Source organism: Capricornis sumatraensis, chromosome 5 (assembly GCF_032405125.1).
Source record: "Capricornis sumatraensis isolate serow.1 chromosome 5, serow.2, whole genome shotgun sequence".
In the NCBI taxonomy this organism is placed as follows: Eukaryota; Metazoa; Chordata; class Mammalia; order Artiodactyla; family Bovidae; genus Capricornis; species Capricornis sumatraensis.
This window is the reverse complement of record NC_091073.1, coordinates 98,005,918-98,029,628: the sequence shown is the minus strand read 5'-3', so window position 1 is coordinate 98,029,628 and position 23,711 is coordinate 98,005,918. Positions and strand designations below refer to the sequence as shown.

Sequence of the window (23,711 nt, the reverse complement as noted above, 5' to 3'; positions counted from 1 at the left end):
CCTAAAAAATATAAGTAGATCCAAGTCTTAATGAAACATGGACAGGAAACTGTTAACTATGATAGTTATTTCTGGAACATAGGATTATAGGAGACTGTCTTTCTACATTATAGATTGTGGTAATGCTTGAATGGGCTTCCCCAGTGGCTCAGCGGTAAAGAATCCACCTGCAATGCAGGGTGGGGAAGATCCCCTGGAGAAAGGCATGGCAACCCACTCCAGTATTCTTGCCTGGAGAATCCCCATGGATGAGGAGCCTGGTGGGCAACAGTCCATAGGGTCACGAAGAATTGGATATGACTGAAGCAACTTAACACACACACAATGCTTGAGAATTGTAAAATGAACATGAACTACCTTAGTAATCAGAAAAAATAAAGAGATTAGAAATAAAACAAAGCAAAATTCCTTTGTAATTGTTTTTTAAAGGATAAAGAAAAATGTGGTGAGGGAACAAGAAAATAATAAAATTGGTAAACTAATTTTCATTACTCCATTCAGAAAAAAAAAAAAAAAACCCTTGAGGAGTGGTAATATTCAGTGAGCCAGGGGATAAAAAAGAAACTGGTTGTAATTTAGCAACATGAGATAGGACAGAAGCACTTACTATTTTAAGTTACTACACTGAAGTCTCATGTCCCTGACTGGGGAAGCCCAAAAAAGGTTCCAAGATGGTTTCTGCCTTCATTTATCAGTCTACAGTTCCAAAAAGAGTAGCTTTTCAATTTATTATACTAATTTTGGGTCGCCAAGGTACTCTTCCTCAGAGAACATGTAACCCAGAAAAGTCTCATAGGGAAGATGCTAACAGCAGCTGTCTGCGTCTTGAGGAATCTCTGCTGTTCTTAATAAGCAATGTGAATACGTAAGTGTTGCACTTAGGAGACAATCTTTCGGAAGTTAATCTAGCCATACAAGTGATCTGGATCTTATAAATCCTATAAAAGATTCCAGACAACTTCTCAATACACTAATTTCCTGTAGTGGTCTCATTAGGGTAGGCAATTTAATATGTATTATTACAGCTTTGATGATGACTCTGTCAGTGGTTCTCAACAAAGCAACTCTGGTAGACTGTGGGGGCATTTTTAGTTGCCACAATAATTGGTAGGGGAGTGTTACTGGCATTTAGTGGGTATGGCCAAGGATCTTGACATTTTGAAAGTGTAGAACAGGGACTTCCCTGGTGGTCCAGTGTCTAAGACTCCATGCTCCTGATGCAGGCGGCCAGGGTTCGATCCCTGGTCAAGGAACTAGATTCCACATGCTACAACTAAAGATCCCACGTGCCATAACTAAGACCCCTTGCAATCAAATAAATAAATAAATATTTTTTAAAAAAGAAAAGAAAGTATAGGACAGTCTCCTAGAGCAAAAAAAAAAAAAAAAAAAAATCCATGCCATATCTGGTACAACTTCCAAATGTGCCAATGAAAAGTTCACATGAGTGAGAAACCTATTTATAATGATCTGAGTTTAGAACTTTATTCCACTTCACATATTAACAAAAGTATGGCTGTAGTTTTAATATAAGAATGCAAGAGTTTTCCCAAGAATGCAACAAATATATAAATCAAGAGAAAACACATACTTTTTATTGTTGTTGTTATTCAGAAATTTTACAAAAAGTTGTTTATAATTTCATAAAATTATATAATCTGGCAATATGGCTCTGATAGTCTGGAACCAGTAACACATTTCTATTATATACATTTATATCACTCATTCAAACAATGCTTTAAGTACAAATATCTGACTATACTTGTACCCAAGCACTTACATACTAAAATATGTTATTTTATTATAAGTTACTTTCCTTTTATTCTTCTTTCATATTTCAGTAAGGTTTTAGATTTATTTTTTAATATTACATGTACTTACCTATGTCATGTGTGAATTTCATTTCAAGAAATATGGGGGCACTGCAAGCTATTTTTTAATGAAAAGGGGTTCATTTAATCTGATAAAGGTAAAAATTATGGCTCTAAACCCATCATGGTAACCACAGTTCCCTGCCAGGACTGGTGAGGCATGAGCATGTGATCCAGTTCTGCTCAATGACATGACAGAGTGTTCTGGAGGACCTCTGGGAGAAGTTTCCTTGCTCTTGGGAGAGAGGAAGAAATGGTCCTTCTTCCTCTTCATGTCCATCTGGGATGGCTTGAAGAGCTGTCACTGTCTTGCTATCAGCCTGAGGATAAAGTGAGCACAGAGAGAAGGCAGCTCCAGAAGAATCACAGACAGGTGAAACTGGAGCCCTGAGAGCCTTCCCCTGAAGCCCACCTTGCCACTGGACTTCTAGCTATGTAATGTCATGCGTTCTTTTATGCATAATCCAGGTTGGATCAGGTTTTCTCTTATTTGCAGCTGAAAGGAGCCTACACAGAGATGCTGGCTAGAAATGACACTGGAAGGGAAGGCAGGGACAAGCAGTAGAGAACAGTGGAGAAAGAATAAGTTTGGGAATCAGATATGTTGAAGTTTAAATCTTAATTCTGTGGTTTACTAGCTGTATAACATTGGACAAATTACTTCAACTCCCTGAGCCTCAGCTTCTTCATTTATAAAATGGAAACAGGAATATGTGCTTTTAGAAGGCCATTATGAGGGTTAATGAACTAACACTCGTTAAGCTTTTAACCTAATGCTTGGCATGGTGCAAGCCCTCAATAGCCGGTGGCTATTATTAACTACTGTTAGGTGGAGAAAGGAAAAGGACTCACAGCAGTCTGAGCAGTGATGTGTGTGCAACCCACAATCTTGGCGCCGGCCAAAGGTTTCTCTCCTTGAGCTCTCTTCCGCAAAGCCATCAGTGCTGGCATTTCTGAAAAGACCCAATACATACAGAGCAATATTAGAGAGGGGGGATGAGAGTCAAAGAATAAACAGAAAAACAGGTACTCTCTTAAGAAAAGACCCTTCCCGATTAGGTTCTCTGTCATACTAGTTTTAGGTTTTTCAAAGGATCAAGATGCTGATTTTTCTGTTATAAATCCTCTGGGATTTACAGAGGTAAATACTTCAGTGTTTGATCATGTGTCTCAGTCCCCTCATCTAGTCTCTCTCCCCTCTTCTTTGTACGGGGGTTCCTTCTAGACCCACTATAGTTTACTCCCTCTCTACAGTGTTTTCTGGACTCGTATCTCTTTTGTTATAAGCTTCCTTCAAAATCACACTGACATTTCACAAACTACTAGACCCCAGGATGTAAAAGGGAATTAACATAGACAAAAAGACACAGGCAACTCAAGAAGAAAAAGGTGGTTGCTTTCATTACCTTGCTCAGCAATTTCAATTTCTCTTCGTCCAAACTCTGCCTGTTTGATGTTCTTGACACAGAAGTCACTGTTCCCCTTAGAGTTCTTTTGCTGTTTGTCTCTAGGAGAGGTCTCATCATCAGAGCTATCTGTATATGAAGCCGCTGGAAAGACAGAATAAAATACCTTCAGGGGAAAAAATGGCTTCCTCCCTAACCCCAAACCATGGAGTGAACTGAGGCTCTTTAGCAATCAGCACCTTGTAAATGTACGTGTTTAGGAAGCAGTTAAGTGGCACTGAGGAACTGTCTCAGTCATCACCTACCCACAGTCATCACCTGTAGAAAGTGCTATCCACAGGTCAGAAAAGGAAGCTGAGAGAGGTTGCCAAAGATATTCCTCCTGGGTAGCATTAACTTAAACTCTAGGGCTATCTTCAGAACATGCACAGGTTCTTGAAAATGAAGAAAGAGGCTATTCCACGGTAGCAACAAGGTCAAAGTCTTAATTCAAGATGATGGTGATTAACCTATGGGTTTATGGGATCCTAGCTACCCTTCTCTGTTTGCTGCCTAAACACTGATGTAATTTGTGTTTTAGTACGGTAGCTGAACAGATAAGACCTAGAAAACAAGGAACCCATGAGAAAATAATTAAGAACCACATAAAAAGTGCTTGTCTGACAAAACAGAGCCTTCTTTTTCAAGACTGGCTCTGATGAGGCTGAACTATGCCTGTAGACCCAATTAGACATTGACAATGAAGTATTCAGTGTGTTCTCCCTTCTTGCTGGCCTTAGTAGGTCCAGCATTAGGCATTTGAGATTCCCAAAGAAGCAGATAAATCCTCCTTCAGTATAATCAAATGCTCTAGTGACTAAGCCATCTAGCAATATACACTAGAGGGTGGAAGGTCTAAGACTTCTGACTGTGGCTAACAGGCAGCTGTTGCTCTTCCCACGTTTGAGGTCTTTTTAGTCTTCCCAGAATTCTGTAGTTACTGATCACTGGCTGGATGATTTGAAGTAATTTCTTTCTTTGATTTACATTTAAGTTCCTGAGGATTGCTTCTTTCTAAGTAGTCCTCAAGGTTTTGGGGTGGGGGTACATAAAGCACTGTCTATATAATATAAAGCATTACACATTTCTCAATGAGATAAGAAGTACTTCTTTCACTTTTATGGGGAGAAAGTGGCAAAAGTTCAGAGCTCCTAGGGTTGCCTGATCTGCTTATATCCAGAGAATTATGGCATTTCTGGGATTTCTTAGCAAAGGGTCTATCTCTGGGAGGGCTGGAAAAGGCAAGTCTGACCTTGCCCAGTTAATCAAGCATGGTGCTACATAATGTCTGGGCAGCAGGGACCCAAGTGTCTCTCTTGGAGCTGGAAAACTGCCCTAGAGCAAAGTCCTAACACAAAGCAGCAAGAATGAACATGGGCACCAGGGGAGGTGAGAGAATCAGTAAATCCCCAAAGGGATTTTTGTTCTTGAAAGGAGCTAATCTGTACAAAAAGTCTATGGTTCTCCCTCCTAGGGAGTAAGAGCTCAAAGTACCTTTGGCAACAGAGCCCAGAAACAGTTTCCTGGGCAGTCATCTGTTTCACCAATCAATACTCAGAAATGGCTTATGAGTTAGAAGCTTAAGGGAACCAGGCTTCTGCCCCCTGAGAGAAGAAAGATAAATACAGCCATCCTAATCCTGATCTAAGTGTATAGGAAAGTTGCTTTTGAAAGAAACTGTTCACATTCACAATATCCTGAAATGTCAAATCCTTTTCCAGAGCCATGATGATTTTTATGCTCTTTATTTGTTCTGGAGTCAGAGAAACTTTGCTCTGGTTCTGGGTATACAAAGCAGAGGTGATAACAGAATCTGGTGGCTAATTCATTCATGTATTCAGTCTCGCACTCAGTCAATTTTTATTGTGCATCTACTGTGTCTCCACAGTCTAAGCGCTGGAGATACAAGATGGATATGGATTGTCTTTGCCTTCACAGGGTTTGCAGTCTAGTAGGTAAGTCAGACATGAAATAACTCATTACAGAATTAATTATTTAGAGTTCTTCTTTCCACATGGTTGCAATATGTGCTATGAAAAAGACTATATAATAGGCAGACATGATTTGTCAGAGTCATGTTGTTGAGAAGATTAAATAAAATAACATAAGTAAAGTGCCTACTGCAATACTTGGCATAAAGTAATTCAGCATGCAGTCAATGATACTTGATATTATTATTGGGTTTTGTACATATTTTTAAAGCACTAGTTTTCTAGTGTGTGCATGATCAGTTGTGTCTGACTCTTTGCAATCCCATGGACTGCAAAGGCCTGCCAGGCTCTTCTGTCCATGGAATTTTCCAGGCAAGAATACTGAGTGGGTTGCCATTTCCTACTCCAGGGATCTTCCTGACCCAGAGATCAAACTCACATCTCTTGTGTCTCCTGCACTGGCAGGTGGCTTCTTTATGCTTTTATTCACTAACAAATATAAAATCTTTCAGGGTTCTTACTTAGCTTTAGGATTTTGAATGGAAAGGAATGACGTACATACAATATTATTTAGCAGTTTCTTTTTTTCCACCTCCGTCATCTATCAATTTACCCAAGTAGCAGGTGGTTGGCTGGCAGTGATGATAAAGGTTGAGAGTGAAGTCCTACTCTATCTAGAATAGCTCTCCTCTCCTATGCCTCTTCGGCTTTTAAGGATGAGCCAGGTGGGAAAAGTCAACCAAACAGCAACAAAACCTCCAAAATTCTCCTTTCAGAGAAGTACTCAAACTTTTTCCAACTCAAAGAAAAAAATTATTATACCATTTCCCTTTTCTAAAAGAAAAAAAAAGGTATTTTCTTTTCTTAACAGTTGTCAACCAGTTATAGTTCAACCACTGTTTTTCTTTGAGCCAAAATGGATTTGTTTTCAAAGAGCCCTTCACACAGATCTTTGTTGTCTAGACTGTACTAATATGTGAAAGAAAAATGGCCAACAGACCTGGACTTAGAGAGGGTTATTTTTGCAAACACAGTGGAAAGATTATTCCTGAACTAGCATAACATTTATTTTTTGAATTTATAACTCATTTCTGCCAGTATATTTAAAGTAGCATATTCAAGAAAATAGTTGAGATAGCATTCAAAATTCTTCCTAGGAAAATTTAGAGAAATTTTCCACACATGTACACATATGCTTAAACAGTTTCTAAACCATTTGTAATTGTCAGCACACTCTGAAGCCCAGTCATAATTTAATTAAAAATGAACAACTGATAAGAAAATAACCTAAGTGAAGTACAGATCTGAGACCTAAGCTTTTACTTCACTTCTGATTGGTTGAGTGACCAATTTTCAATTTATCCAACTGCAAAACAGGAGGTATAACACATCCTCTCTCTCCCATGCTCTCCCTTTCTCCTAATTCCCATCAGAAGAATCTTATGAATAAATGAGATAATCACAAAAGAAGGGTTCAGTTTCTAGGTGGAAAAGTAATACAAAGTACAAAATAACTTTATCATGAGATGTTTTGTTTCATGATATCTCAGGACCAAAACATAACTTGGTGAATCACTTATCCACAACTGACCCCATGGAACATGCATATATATGTTCTGTGGCTTAGACTGATTAAGCCTTTCCTCCCAGCAGCTGTGATATTGTGGGTTATTGCCAAGAGAAGAAGAGACTCCTGGTCAAATTGGTCCTATTAGATTATTTTAAATCAGGTAGTTCCTCCTGGGCCCAGTCTAGTCACTTGGTAACTGAATAATAGTAATGACCTGTGTGTCAACGTGCTGCAGATTTCACTGATGAATAACTTTAGAAATATTTGAAAAGCCAGGTTAGCAACCAAAATACAGAGCAACAAAACTCTGTTATTTGGAAAAAATCTGAAAATATTTCAAGCTTTAGAAGAACCAGTTACTGTGAACTAAGGGACTTTAGTCCTCTTTCCTTATCCTTAACCAATTAACTCACTGCAAAGACAGCTTTTTCAGAAATATATCACCGAGAATCATTTGACTTTCCAGAAAAGTCGCTTCTATTCATTTTTTTACAAGGGTTTTGCACTTACAGAAAGTTTTTAGAAGTCGTTTTTTAATAAAATAATTTCAAGGACTAATATAGCCCTTTTCAACATGGGTTCCACTAGAATTAAGCCCTACTGTCTTGAAGCATCCATTGAATATATGAATAAACTTCTCTCCTATACATCTAGAAGGGAACTAGTTATGAACCATCCTTTTCTATGTTCAGCACTTCACAGGAGGAACCCAGTTGAAAAGGCTGGAAGGCATTCCTAAATAAAAACTTAATATTAGGATCATTAGGAAAGGAGAGTGGGCCACAACCTTAGTAAGACTCTAAGTATCTTCAGCAAAACAAGCACTTTGGATAGGAAGGTACCCTTTTTTGAAATGTCATAAACCTTCTTCTAACTTTTCACATACATAGAGTTTACCAGAGGTCTATTTCCTTTACAGGGATGTCAAGTAGTATAATAAGAATGTCTCTGGACACCCTTCCCCAGTGTTTATTTGTTGATCACCTCTCATGTATCAAACACAGTTCTAAGTGGTGGGAAGAGAACAACACAAAAGAGATAAAAATCTCTGCCCTCATGGATCTCATATTCAAGTAAGGGACGAAAGACACAATAAATTATATGTTATATGATAATAAGTGCTATGGAGAAAAACAGAGAAGGAAAATTTGATGACAGGGAGTATTGGGTGGGGTGACTCTACAATTTTAAAAGAGTAGTCAGGATAGGCCTCAATGAAAAGATGATCTTTGATTAAGAACTGAAGGAGGCAAGATACACAGTGAGGGTATTTTAGAGCATTCCAGGCTGAGAAAATAGTAAGTGCAAAGGACTTAAGGCAGGAGAGTCCCAGCATAACAAAGTAACAGTTTCAAAATAACAGAAGGACAGCACAACTGGAGTGAAAAAATAGCTGAGGGAGGAGGGAAATTTGGAAAATTAGAGATGTGATTAGAAATATAACATGAGGGTCGATGGTATAAGGCCTTGTAAGCCACTGTAAGAATTTCAGCCCTTAAGAGTGAGACTGGAAAGCCATTGGAAAGTTTTGAGCTAAGAAGTGATACAACCTGACTTATTTTTAAAAAATGAATCTGGCTGCAGCATTGAGAACAGACTGAAGAGGGGCAAGGCTGGAACTCAGCAATTCAGTTTTTAGGACATGGGAGGGTTGAGATACCTGTAAAACATCCAAGTGAAAGGACTGAACAGGCATTTGATTATCTGGGGCTAGTGTGCAGAGAAGAGATTTGGGCTAGAGATAAAATTTGGGAATCAAACACCAATACGTGGTATTTAAAACTATGAGTCTGAATGAGTTCACCTGAGAAGAGATAAACAGAGAAGGGAAAAAGTCTAGTCAATCCATCTTTGGGGCTTTAACAATGTTAGTTTCTATAGTCAATTAAATTATAACATAGGCTGAAAATGGGTTCCAAGTTCTTATTGACATGCACTTACATATCATCTCATATTTAGAAAGCTGTGAGTAATTCTGTTATTCCTGGCTTTTTGTCTGATGAGTATGAAGCTTTTTCTGTATCACCTCATTTAACTTTCCCATTGCCTCTGCTACAAGCATTGTAGGCGTCAAGAGTTTTCCCGGATCACACAACAAATCACACATTGATCAAAGCCTAGAAACTAGGTCTGTCCTAACTTCCAGTCCAAGGCTCAAGGCAATAGGCAGCCCCATCCATAGTTTGTTTAAAAGGGTTTGACAGTTGCTCATGTGGAAACAAGACAAGGTAACAGTGTGTGTGTGTGACACAGCTACAAAAAAAAGGAAACATAATCTTAGGTTTCATTCTAAAAGCACTGAGTTTATGGAAACAACACCTATTATAGATTATTTTGGACTATACCTAGAATATTATATTCATAGGCATATATTTTTAAAAGGACACTTAGTCTGGAATATAACCAGATGAGGTTAACCAGGACAGTGCGATGCCCCCCAACTCAGGCAACCAAAAATGAGGATTTTTATTTCTAAGTAAAATCTTTAAATCTCAGAGGTTGTATAAGAACTTATTGGGAGCAAAACTATTAGATTAAGCAAGGGTCACCCTATGATCTAAAATGCTCCCAAAGAGGCCGGATAGCCATTTGTCAGCGACACCACCAAGGCAATTCCCGCATTCAGTGGGAAGTGAATAACTGATCTTTATTTTCCAAGTTCCAGGATGGTTTGATTCCATGCTCCTGAACTTAGTATCCTTAAAGGAATACATAAGGTTTTACTACAGAAATAGCAATGTCACATAGTTCAACCTAAAAGGTTTGACTTTTCCAGGCTGACATGAGCCAGTACCACTCACCAATGAGCAATACCAGGCAAATATATGTTCACTTAGAAACTAAGGGCATCAAACTCACTCTTCCCTATGTACACCAGTTCAGTTCAGTCGCTCAGTTGTGTCTGACTCTTTGCGACCCCATGGACTGCAGCACGCCAGGCCTCCCTGTCCATCACCAACTCCTGGAGTCTACCCAAACTCATGTCCATTGAGTCAGTGGTGCCATCCAACCATCTCATCCTCTGTCATCCCCTTCTCCTCCTGCCTTCAATCTTTCCCAGCATCAGGGTCTTTTCAAATGAGTCAGCTCTTCACATCAGGTGGCCAAAGTATTGGAGTTTCAGCTTCAACTGAAACTACCTACCTATCCCTACATACATAGATACTTTGTAATTATCTTCCCTGCATATGGGGGTTCGGTGGGAAGGTTTTCTCTGCAGGAGCATAGATGGAAATACCGATCCAGTGTGTAGGGAAGAGATTGAGCTGGAGTTAAAATTGAGTACTGTTACTGTTTAATTTCAATTTTTAGATAACATGCACAAACTCAAGTGTTTAACTTGTACATACTTTTTTTACAATTTACATTTTCACAATTATTACAATTTCCAGAGTTTTATTACCTGGTTCACGAATCTTCAACAGCTATTAAAAATTATTTAATTTATGTAATTATTTATCATTCTGCTGGTTCTTTCAGCAGAATAAGATAGTTACAAAATTCAGTAATCCCTAGGGATTTACATTCTGTGCTTTATATTATTCAGTTATGTGGGGAAAAACATAAAAAAAGAAATGCTAATATTAAGAGTGTAAATAACAATTTATTCAACCTAAAAGTTACAGTGTCTCAAACAAGCTTTCTTCAACTTTACAAATACTACTTTCCTATTTGTGTGAAAAACAAAATTTTAGGTCACGATTAAAATTTTCTAATCAATATTACTATTTATAATGTAAGAGGTAATTAGGGCAAGCATTCAGCTTCCTACCACATTCCTACTTAAGAGCAAAACAAAATGGCTCCAGATTAGATCAGACACATACTAGGCACTGCTGCATAAATGGTTACCGGTGACAAGGGATTCACAAATTCATACTCATCTGACAGTAAATGGTAACTCAGGCCTAGGATCCATGTATTGGACTTAACTCACTGCCAAGGAAGGAAGGAGTCACAAACAACACAATGTCACAGCCCAGAAGAGAAAGTGAAGGGCTCTTCACTAGCTACAGTGATTTCACCGTTTCTCAGGGCATTTAAGATTTCCCAGTCAGAAGGATGAAGAAGCCCTCTTTCGTTTTCAAAGAGTAGAAAAAACACAAGCATTCACACATGCTGCTCAGTGAAGGCCAAGGGTGAGCAACATATCCTCACCCTCTGAATAAATCAGACTCAGTTTCCTTAATCACCTTCTTTTGTCTTAACTGGAAGAGCATGCCTCTATTAAGCTCCACTCTGAATCCCCAAGAGAAACCTAAAGATTCCACCTAGAATTTTGGTCTAAATTTCAATTGAGAATGAACATGTTTATGCCAGAGCACAGGCTTTGATTGTGCCTAATTAGCCTTAGATAGACAGGAGGGTCCATTGATCATACTTAATTAGCCTCCACAGGTGGGTCCAGAGCAGTTCAATCCTCACCTGAGCTGTAGCTGTCAGTCGACGACTGGGAAATCGAACGAGACAGAGAGCGACGTCCAATTTTGGTGGGACGTTTATTGAATTCTTGCTTCTGATCAGCAAACTGGATCTGCTAAGAAAAAGAACTCTAGTTACATGAAGGAAAAGAACATCCATTTTGAGATACCAAATCAATGCTTGCATTATAGGATCTTACCTTCCCTCACAACTGATCTGTTTGTATTGACCCACATACAGAATCTTAAGAGACTCGTTGGAGAAAATGATCTTTCATTCTTCTCTGTTTCTATCAAATTTAAATCCTTGAACCACTCTCTGACTATCTGTCTTTTACAATAAAAGGGAGAATGGGATATTCTGATTAAAATAAATGGTTAGAAAGTTGAGTCATACTCAGCAATCCTTTCTATAGTTTCACTGAAAATTAAAGCTGGAAAGAATCATTGAGACTATCTATTCCAATCTTCAGGCTTCCCAGGTGGCTCAGCAGATAGAATCCACCTGCCAAGCAGGAGATGCCATAGACTTGGGTTCAATCCCTGGGTAGGGAAGATCCCCTAGAGTAGGAAATGGCAATCCACTCCAGTATTCTTGCCTGGAGAACTCCATGGACACAGGAGCCTGGCGGACTACAGTCCATGGGCTGCAAAGAGTTGGACTCAACTGAAGCTACCAAGCACGGACATACACATTCCAACCTTTTAAGATACGAAACTATAAGATTAAGAAAGGCAGAGTGACCTGCCTTAAGATACTCAGGAAACAGTATGGTATAACGAAAAAAAAAAAGCTTTCTATTCATACAGACCTTTCTGGAACTGCATTCAAACCCTGCTTACGCCACTCATTAGCTGTATGATGTTCAAAGATATTTTGTGACCCCCATTTTTCTCACAAATACAATAAAGATGAAAGTATTTCCAAAGTTTTAGAGAGGGTTATACAAAACAAGGTATATAAACTGTGAAACTCAGCAGGAGATTCAATTCATCCCTGGCTCCCCAACTCCCACCACTACAAATTTTCTGTTCTCGTAACTCTTGCAGGTAGTCACTTTAGCTTTTCAAAGGCTTTCTAAAATGCATCAACCAGCTTTTCAGTACTAATAAGTAAACATTAATTTATTATTTTTAATGTTTGGTATCACAATAAACTAAAAGCTACAAGGTTGATAACTTATTAACTATAACAGATGTAGGAGTAGATAACTAGACTGAATATGTATAAACCTCAATACTCTGGAGGCTACATTTTGGACAATATCTAATAATGACTTTCTTGCAATTTTCTCTCTTTCTCCTACTGTTGGAAGTTCCAGCTGATACTTTATAACACTTTACAAGTCAAAGTTTGTGTCATTAAGCAAATATCTTTTCTTTTTCTACTTCTCTAATTGAATGTTTGCATAACTGCTTATTCTGGATCCAACTGGCATGGAGATAGGGAAAATCAAAGATCTGCCAACTGATTCTGCCTTTCCTGATAAAAAAAGATGGTTGCAACAACTATTGGCTACATTTCCTGCAGTTAGAGGTAACTATCAGACCGAGGCCAAATCAATTAGCATGCCTTTTAGGGGAACTCATAGCATTGTCACAGCTACTGTTGTTCAGGGCTGTTTGACTCTGGATTGCAGCACGCCAGGCTCCCCTGCCCCTCACCATCTCCCGAAGCTGTTCATAGCTTTAACAACCATTAAAGCCTGCATACTACTTTAGAGTTTGCAAATTGCTTACAGCAACAGGAAAATTCACTAGGTTAGAAGCATTTCCCAAAATGAAAAATAACGAAATTAATTATTTTACTAAAATAGCAATTTATTCCAAAAAGAGAAAGTGCTCTTTCTGTGCACTCCTATGGAATGTACATGAAATCCCATGTACTTCTATCATTGTACAAACTAGGCTCCATAAAGGCAGGAGCTATGTGTATTACTTATCCTTATATCCTCAGATACAAACTCCTGACATAACAGTCAACCTTGCGTCAAAACAATGAACCTTACCCTATCTTCACAGTCTGTACTTGACTGAATATTAAGTAACCATAAATCAAGTCTAAAGTTAAAAAAATTAGGAGGAAAACAAAAGTCAGGAAGGGGAGGAACGTGAGTAAGAAGATGAGGAGGGGAGTATCAGTCAAGCTCAAAACCTCGGCTTCCATTTCACCAACCTTGTTCAAGACAATGATATATCTTTATTCTTTTTTAGAAGCCCATCAAGGAAAATGAGTCTTCATTGACTTTCCAAAGGCCACGATAAGTCCTTAATTTCAGCAGAGCCTACTTTTAAAAAAGTGGAACAGACAGACCAGACCCTGCCTTAGATATATACCACCCCCTCCCACCCACACACCACTAGTGGGGGCCACTCTACTTCTCTAGATTTGTAGGATTGGAGACGGTGGGCACAAATCCATCTGTTGTTTAGTCACTAAGTAATGTCCAACTCTTTGTGACCCTGTGGACTGTAGCCTGCCAGGCTCCTCTGTCCATGGGATTTCCCAGGCAAGAATACTGGAGTAGGTTGCCATTTCCTATTCCAGGGGACCTTCCTGACCCGGGGATTGAACCCCAGTCTCTTGTGTCTCGAGCACTGGCAGGCAGAGTCTTTACCGCAGAGCCTTCGGAGAAGCCACATACTCATTTACCCCAACAACATAGCCATCCAGCTGCACCATCATCTTAAACCAGTTTCCTTAAACTGAGTTCTCTCCTCTATTAAGCTCCTCACTACTAACAAGTACTTCCTCCCACCTAGGTCACGTTTTGGCTTTTTTTTTTTTTTGGCCATACCTTGCATGGGATCTTAATTCCCTGATCAGTGATGGAAACTGTTCCCTCTGAAATGGAAGTGCAGGGCTCTAACCCCTGGCCCCCACTAGCCCACCAGAGAATTCTTGAGTTCAGGCTATTTTTGGGCACTAAACATTAGGCTGTGTAGGCTTTCTCCACTCAGAGACATAGGGGTCTAAAGCTTGTTACTTGTCAGACACTACCTCAAGTTTCTTTAAGACAGAAGAACATTAGAAAGAGGCTAACCACTTATATAGAATAAGCTATATAATTTCCCCAAGAAATAAATGTTTATCTTTTATTGACAACCCGTCATCCCTGGTGCCCACCTCCCATCAATAGTTTAAGTGCCATTACACTTTTCACTCTTACTTATAATACAGTAATCTCCCTACTCCAGTCGGGGTACCCTGGTAGATTCTACCCCTAACTCTTCCACCTTAACTGAAATCAAAAAGTCCTTTACGGGACCCCTCCTCGTCTGTTTCAGAGAAGACTGACTCATTCCAATAGGCTTCAAGGCAAGGAAGGGAGAGAGATTGTAGAGGAGCAGCTCACCTTATGCCAGAAGAAGGGGCGAAAGCAGGAAAGAAGGGGAAAAGCAACTGGCCTTTTATAATAGTGGCTATAGCGGCAGCAAGACTGGTAAATAAGAACTTAGCCTCACCTGGGCTTTAATCCCAGAGTTGCCATTGACAATGTATTTCTTCTTGCTGCTCAGCATAATGACATTACCAGCCCTACAGCCACCTCTCCAGTCCAGGGACCCTTGTGGCTAGGCCTTTAAACTTTCCTCATCAGCAATTCTGTTGGCTCTGGTTCCAGCTAGTTTTGTGTGTGCGTGCGTGGTGGTGGTGGTGGTGAAGGGGGGGTTTGCCTTCCCTGGAAACCATGAAGCAGCTCCAGCAACCCCTCCAGCAGTAGAGCCCAATTAAATAAAGCATTTCTGTTAGTGGTTCATCAGCCATTCCTAATTCTGGTGGCTGTTTTGCTTTTATTATTTTTTTTCCCCTAAACACCTAATTACACGGATCCTCTGACCTCTAAACCTTAACAAGTCCCTTGACAAGGCCCAACTTGCACGCGCATAACAATAGCTTATTTATATAACTGGTGCACTTTTTTTTGCCTGCTATAATTAACTTGCTAATTAGGTTCCTTTTTAACCTTACCTCCTCCTTTTCCAAGTCAGATGACTGCAGTTAACCTAGTCTCATTAGAAAAAAATTAACTACAGAGGCACTAAAGCAGTGAGGAATTTATAAAAACGGTAAGAAAAAAAAAGGAGCCAAGTACTCTTGCAGGCCCTAACCTACACTCTGTGGCCTTGTGTTGGTCAGACTGGGGACACTGATCTCAGGCCTGTTACCAGGAAACTCAGCTTCCTCAGACCAGTGCTCTACTCTTCACTGTGCACCTTTTCATGCAGGTTTTGACATCTGGTTTCTAGTCCCATCTGAGGAGCGTTGCTGCTTAAGTGTCCAGTGATCTGCCTGCCTTTTTCAAAAACTGTTTCGTGGAAGGTGCAACTACAATAGGGAATTTCCTATTTCCTCAGAGCCCCCAGGGTCATAGCGACCTTGTTACATATCAAATAGTCAAATGAAGGGGTGGCCCTTCTAGGTACACAGAGCGATACACACAGAGGAAAAGGAAAGCGGGAACTGCCAGGAGCCCAGGATGACAAAGAACCAAGTACACGTATACAGGGAGTTAGAAGCGGTGGGCATGTAGTTGAAGAAAATACAAGAGCTAGTTGGTGGAGACTTATGCCACGATAAATCCGATAACTTTACAATTCATAAAAATAATCCACAGAAGATATAAAGCAAAACCGCGCACAAAAGTGACTCCCAATTAGTCATGAAAAGATGCTATGGGCTAATGCAGTGAGTGACCAGTGCGCAGACAGGAGCTGGAAAAGTATAGTCCTGGGAAGGCAGATGGACCAGATGAGAAGGGTAGGAGAACAAACCACGGACCAGCTATCTAATATTAAACAATAATGCACCATGCATTTCTCCAGAGACCATTTCAGTTTATCTGCTTGTTACTTTTAGTAATTTAATATCGTTGCTCATCTCCAAGATATGGGAGATTGACCTGAGAGAGAACCAGTAATTTATTTTTGAATTAGAATAGATGATTAAGAAAGGGGGTTAGTGATGTTGACATCTGCATGCCACCAGATGTGTCAGCAAATGGAGGGGAGGTTCATCATTGGAACGTGACCCTTGGAAGTGTCATATCGACAGCGCCACAGAAAATCACCACTGCACGGACCAGGAGTGAGGCAATCTGATTGGGTTAGTTAGATCCCAGCAAAAGTCAAAGATCCTTCCATGTCTAGTTTAATTCATTCTCTGCTTATTTCCTCTGGTTTTCATAATAGATTGTTATCTAATACACACTGATCTCCCCATTAGAAGACAAATTCTCTGAACCAGGCCTCAGTTGTGAATCATTTCTGTATTCCCCCCAATGTCTTCCAGATGAAAGTGAAGTGTTTGCTCAGTCATGACTGACTCTACAACCCCATGGACTGCAGTCCACCAGGCTCCTCTGTCCATGGAATTCTCCACATAAAAATACTGGAGTTGGTTGCCATTTCCTTCTCCAGGGGTCTTCCATATAGATGCTGTTAAGATGATAGCTTTGGAAATTATTTGGAATTGTTCACATTCTTTGTAGTTATACCATTTTAAATTTCCTAACTATACCACTCTAGCATTCTTGCCTGGAGAGTTCCATGAACAGAGTAGCCTGGTGGGCTACAGTCCATAGGGTCACAAAGAGTTGGATGTGACTGAGCTACTAACACTTTCTTTTTCACAAAATTACAGATGTGATTTAAAAAATATGAGTGCTCTCTGAGCACAAGAAAGAACATAAAATGATTGATTCTTTTTTTAGGATAATCTTTATTTTGAGAGAAAAGGTCCCTGGAAGAACAGAATAGGGGAAGGAATTAATATTTATTGAACCTACCATGCAACGGCCTGTGTATCTGTTATTTCTATTAAACAGTATAATAGTCTCAGAAACTTGGCATCATTATCCCCATTGACAAATTAGGAAACCACAAAGGTACTGAGAGAACAAATGATTTGCCTGGAGTCTCACAGCAAGCAAGGGGGACTGGAAAGTGAGCCTGCGTTTATGTCAGAGCCGAACCTCTTTCTACTACACCAAACCTTGTGATACTGATCTGAAGATCAAAAACTTCCCTGGTCCTAATTCAGGGTGTACTCAGCCCCACCTCATCCCTCTTAATTTATCTTGCTGTGTTGTGCTTAGTCGTTTAGTTGTGTCCCACTCTGCAAATCCATGGACTGTAGCTTGCCAGGCTCCTCTGTCCGTGGGGACCCTCCAGGCAACAATAATGGAATGGGTTGCCATGCCCTCCTCCAGGGGATCTTTCCAACGCAGGGATCGAACCCAGGACTCCCACATTGCAGGCAGATTCTTTACCAGCTGAGCCACCAAGGAAGCCTTGATTTATCTTAAATTTATTTAATTTAAAATTACTCCTTAAATTTACTTTCTTATTGGATTAGGTTTCAAAAAGGATATCATCCCAGATTATCTTGAGGCTCTGATCAAACCACAATTCTGAAATGGCTAAATCATATAAGAAACTGAAATCTGGCAGCCTTTTAATTAGCAACTTTGTCCAATGTCACTACCAAAAATTGAAATGGAAATTAACTGAACTAAGATACAGCTATTCACTGTTATCCATGACAATCTTGGTCTCTTATTCACAATTTCAGGAAATGAGACACACCAGTATTTTTCTGCTTGCTTGATGAGTCTCTAATCTGCTCCTCCTAACCAAGAATATGCACCCTAGTATACTCAGTTGGTTCCTCACTCAGATGAAAAGGAACTCCTGGTCTAATGCCTTGAGTTTCTGGGCCTGAGCAAAGGGAGCTGCAGATCTATACCAAACACAACTGGAAGACATTTTAGATTACTATTCCTGGAAAAAAGCCTTACCACTTAACAAGTTTATCTACCAAAGTAATTCTCAAATTTTAGATACATCAAAATCACCCAGAGGGTTTATTAAAACACATTGCTAGGCCCTGCTCCAGAGGTTCTGATTTACTGAATCTGGGTGGGGCCCAAGATTTTGTATTTCTAACAAGTTTCCAGGTGATGCTGATGCTACTGGCCTGGGGACCACACTTTAAGAACCACTGCTGGAACACTCCAAGCATGATTAAAGTCACCGTAATTCTTAACTCTCTTCTTAACCAACCATGTTATCCTACCTATGGCTGTAACCATGGAGCATATTCATAGGCACAAAAAGTTATTTCAAAGATCAGAGAAAGGAATGAGGTGATCCTTTCTTTATACACAACATAGGACATAAAGAGAACTGGATCTAATTCTGATTTCCACAAATTAAGGCTAAGAATAGATGATTAATGCATTAAAAAAAAATCAGGACTCATGGGGAGGATAGAAGATCTATTTACCCTACACAGGAGCACATCAAGAGAAACAAATTAATTCCTTTTCAAATATATAAAGTAGTACTACAAAGAATGCTGATCAGTGGTTCTCTCTCTGTATCTCCATTTCTTAACATTTCCAGGGTTACTGAACATCTATAATCCTGATTTGTAAAATAAGAACAATAATACCTACTTTGTCTGTCTCAAGTGTGTGCTGGTTAAATAAAATAACGCAAGTGAAAAGGTTTTGGAGGTGACACACTGGTACACAAATATAACATATTAACATTTCTATTTTTTAGGTCCAAATTCTTCACCTAGAGTCCATGGATGTCCAGATGCTCTAAAACAGAATGCAAAAAGTTTGTGTATCTATTTTCCTGGGGAGTGGGTCCACAGTTTTCATCAGTTTCTCAAGTGGGTCTCTGCTTTAAGTGTCAATTCTGATCCAGAGTTATAGTGAAACTAACTCTACTACCATTTAGCAGATACCTTAAAGGTTTTCGTCTCACTTCCAAGCGGATATGGTTCAAGCACTCTTAGAGACATTGCTCCCTTCCAAGCCAAACGAGCTGCTGGAACAAATTCTTCAACTATAAAAGGGATTACTTCTAGCCAAAAGAAAACCAGGTAACTGGCTGGCTGGGTACTCAATCAAGAAAGTGAATTAGATTTCCTACGGAAAAGTACTAGGTACTACAAAGAGCTTAAGTGGGAGGAGGAAATATTAAGATGTAGAAACTTAAAAAAAGTTACTGCGGGATCTCCATGCTCATAAGAGAGGAGGTATTTTCACCTACCACTAGGGACTAAAAATTTCTCAGGGGAAGTGAAACTATATTAATAAGGACAATCTTTAAAAGGATGAGTTTCCCAATCTTTTAGCAGTAAAACTGCCTGAACAAGCTATACGAAAATATCTGGGGAGCAGAGGCTTTAGCAGAAGTTTTCCAGTGACTGATGGAATAGTAACTCGAAGGTCTACTTGTCAAGTCTCAAGACTGTTCTTCAGATTTCCTCCTGGCTTATTTCCCTGCTAGGAGTCAGAGATGTGAGTACTGTCAGCTGCTGTTTGTGCTCTTGAGTCCTATCTTCTGAGGGATATGCCAGTCCCTTTTTGCTACAGATCATTTATAAGAAAGGAGGTATTATAATCCACCTTTTCTGCTAAATTTTCCCCCTGAAAGAATTTTCCCCCTGAGAGCCTTGTCATATTTCCTCTGGGGGCAAGGATAGTTCTCAGTGGAAAGTTCATTATATTAATATGTAAACTGGAACAGGAGTCATCTGTTAAAAGCTTTCTTTGATCGAAATTTTGACCCAATGTGATAACTGGCGCCAGGGTTTCCTCTTGGAGATTAAAAGGTACTCCAACATGTCACAGGTAAGGTCTGGAAATCTATAGGCAGTATGCTAGAGAATGCTCAGTGGCTCATTTTGGTGGCTAAGTGGATACTGGTGGCAGCCTAAAGAAGCACTTCCAGACCAGGTCAGAAATGAACAACTGTGATATCTGAAAGCAAGCCTCAAGAGGTTAATCTCTAGCAAAGGAATAATTCAGAGGATAAAACTGAGTTATTGAGGCCAAGCACCTCCCTACTTTGCCTCATCATTGCTAAAAAAAAAAAAAATCTACTGATCAAAGATATTTTCCTGATTTTTGAAAGACAGAGGCCAGGAAATTGCTAAATAAAAGAGGTGCCATGTTGAAAACAAAGCAGAGCTGCGCTTTATTAAAGAATATTTTCTAAAAGCTGAGAAGTCTTAGGTCGTATCTCTTGAGCAGTAGTCACACTAACTCCTTTAGGACTGTTATCCTGTTCAGGTAAACAAAGAAAAGGTAAGTAGGTAAAAGTCCAGTAGGCGCTCCTCTTGAGAAGATGTGCTTGGCAGGTAAGACAGCGAGGTGTATTATTTATGAGAATAAGTGTTACTGTAAAACTTGTGTTGACTGAGTTGACCTACTAGTGTTCTGTGAAATTCTGTAATATTCTCTTATAGAAGTAACAAAGGTTAATATCTTCACGTGGGCTCTCACTTAAGAAAACCAGAATCCTATTTCCCCTTCTTGGTATCAGTGAAGGGCTGGAAATTCAAAAACAAACTTAAAAATCCAACTAGAGGGACTTCCCTGGTGGTCCAGTGGCTAGGACTCTGTGCCCACAATGCAGAGGGCCTGGGTTCAATCCCTGCATAGGGAACTAGATCCCACACAGCACAACTAAAGACCCAGAGTAGCCAAATAAATAAAAATAAATATTTATAAAGAAATCCAGCTAGAATTATTATTTGAATTTTTTCCCGTTATTCTAAAACACTATACTATTTGAAATAAGCTTGCGGATGAGTAGGATTTCTTTAGATCAAATGTTTTAAAACTGAGTACAAGGTTCTGGAACAACACTAAGAACAACAATAGGAATAACCTTAACAGAAATAATAATAGTTGGTATGTGAATCGAAATGTGGGCTCATCAGTTGGGCCTCGGTTAGGTCTACTATATACTCAGACTCATTACTGGTGGTCACTTCTCTAAGTCCATAATTCCATAAACACTGAAAAGAACTTGGAATGTGTTGTACATAGTCTAAGCAGTTTTCAATAGGGAAATACATATACATTATACATATTTTATGGGGCTTCCCAGGTGGCGCTAGTAGTAAAGAATCCACCTGCCAATGCAGGAAATGCAAGAGACGTGGGTTTAATCCCTGGGTTGGGAAGATTCCCTGGAGGAGGGCATGGTAACCCACTCCAGTATTCTTGCCTGGAGAATCCCATGGACAGAGAAGGCTGGCGGGCTAAAGTTCATGGGGTCACAAAGAGTTGGATACGACTGAAGAAACTTAGCATGCACACATACATATTATATATACATATATATACACACATACATATATATATATATAAACCACAAATTGGTATATAGACTGTAAGAAATTAGGCTAAACCTGGAAGAAAGCAGTTAGGAACATAAGGGTAGTTGCTATTTTTATATAAAAAACTAAAGTTGGATCGAAAATACTAGGTTTTATGTGCTGGTTCTTATCAACAAATAACTTACTAAAAACATTCATCAAGCAAATAAAGTATTTTAAAGAACAGTACCAAAAGAGCTATATAGGGACTTCCCAGCAGTCCAGTTGTTAAGACTCCGTGCATCCACTGCAGGGGGCACGGGTTTGATCCCTGGTTGAGGAACTAAGATCCCACATGCCCAGCACAGCCAAAAAATAAATTAATTTAAAGAGAGTTTTATAGTTCCTCCTTTTAGAAAGACATGTACAAGAATACTTGGGAAAATGTTTTGACTAGCAGGAGAAAACTAGGCAGATAGGGGATAAACTACTTAAATCTTTTCAGACTTGAGAGCGAGAGAGAGCACACCATTTCCACAAGATGTTCCCCCCCCTCCATTCTTTTTCTTTACCCCCATGAGAAATAAACTAAGTATCTGCTTGTAAACAGAATGCAATGCAATCACCGTGTAACACAATCCATGCAGTACACCAGGAGCAGCGGGGAAGCTCCAGTCCAGTCCAGACAACCAGGCAACAGGCCCTTCCAGCTCACTCATAATTTACAAATAATTTAAAAAAAAGAAAAAGCAAAGAAAGCAGCAGGAGTGACCCAGGAATTAATCAGAAATTACAGTAATAACTGTTTTCCCAATCACAGCTCTCGGGAGGGACTTCTCACAATGATCCCTATTTTTGTCATTATCAAGAAACAGGGAAAAGCAAAGTGACCAAAGAACTCACCATCCACTCAGGCACGTGAAAAGCTGAGGCGCCAGTCTCCATAGTGCAGGCTTGGGTAATCTATGTCCTGAAGCAAAAGGGAAAGCTGGCTTGGAAGTGCCCGAGTTTTCTGAGTGTCCAAAAAGCAGAGCCAAATCTAGTGATTCAGGAGTTCACAGTAACTAGCAGAAGCTGCATCCCCTTTAAAAGTCTTCCTATTAAAATCAAGATCATTAGTCAACTGCCTGACAAGCCCCTTGACTGGCCAGCTGCAAACCTGCTTCTGATTCAAAACGAGAGCACATACAAGGTTCTACACCCAGGCACTGAACTTTCCATGGAGCATTCACTATTTAATGCTACCCAAACAGTATCCCCTCCTCCCCAGTGGGGACTTTCTGCAGCAGCAGTCAGGCTTCCTCTTTTTCCCTGTGTATAAGGCACTTGTTAACTTTCTCCCGCCCCTCAGGATGCGTCACTAGAGGTGCTGATACCAAGATCAATAAGGATCGAGGTCAAGAAGGCACACCCATTTCTGGAGAGTTGCTTGATTTGGATCTGCACGGTAAACAGGCGTTTCCTTGAAATCGAGTTCCTTATGGCTTTCAAGTTTAAACAGTTATGCAGAAGCTCCCCATCTGCTCACACCAGGGGTCTGGCACCAAACCCAGGCATATCTCAAGTTAAATTCTTACTGCACAGGAGATTCAGATGGAGCTGGAGAGGATCTCAGTCAAAACCAAAACTTAGAAGCTCAAAAGAAAGTTCTAGGACCACAGCTCCCTCTGCTGGCTTGCTGTGCTATGCACATGAAAGTCTAAGGGCCTTCAGCTATAGAGATAAAGATGCCCACTATAAATCACCTGCTTCTCTGAGGCTAGTCAGGAGCTACCACAGAGTAGGCAGGTTTAGGGGAAACCAGCACTTCCAAATCAGACTAGTGCTGTCTCTTTATTTTATGCACGGGAGTTTATGCCTCCAAATCCCCTATTCCTCTTTCTCTTTCCTCACTGGTAACCAGTCCCATCACTTCATGGCAAATAGATGGGGAAACAGTGGAAACAGTGGCTGACTTTACTTTTTGGGGCTCCAAAATCACTGCAGATGGTGATTCCATCCATGAAATTAAAAGACGCTTACTCCTAAGAAAAGTTATGACCAATCTAGACAGCATATTAAAAAGCAGAGACATTACTTTGCCAACAGAGGTCCGTCTAGTCAAGGCTATGGTTTTTCCAGTGGTCATGTATGGATGTGAGAGTTGGACTGTGAAGAAAGCTGAGCACCGAAGAATTGATGCTTTTGAACTGTGGTGTTGGAGAAGACTCTTGAGAGTCCCTTGGATTGCAAGGAGATCCAACCAGTCCATCCTAAAGGAGATCAGTCCTGGGTGTTCATTGGAAAGTCTGATGTTGAAGCTGAAACTCCAATCCTTTGGCCACCTGATGTGAAGAGCTGACTCATTGGA

General features: G+C 39.9%; 1 protein-coding gene across 1 annotated transcript in view; it reads right to left on the bottom strand.

Moving 5' to 3' along the window:
* The window catches only part of AHCYL2 (adenosylhomocysteinase like 2), a 189,082-nt gene that overhangs the window by 36,567 nt on the left and 128,804 nt on the right, over window positions 1-23,711 (bottom strand). The window contains exons 2-4 of the mRNA XM_068973462.1: window positions 11,243-11,351; window positions 3,278-3,421; window positions 2,724-2,824 (exon numbers count right to left, since the gene is read on the bottom strand). Coding sequence (XP_068829563.1) covers window positions 2,724-2,824; window positions 3,278-3,421; window positions 11,243-11,351 — 354 coding nt within the window. The remainder of the gene's footprint in view (window positions 1-2,723; window positions 2,825-3,277; window positions 3,422-11,242; window positions 11,352-23,711) is intronic.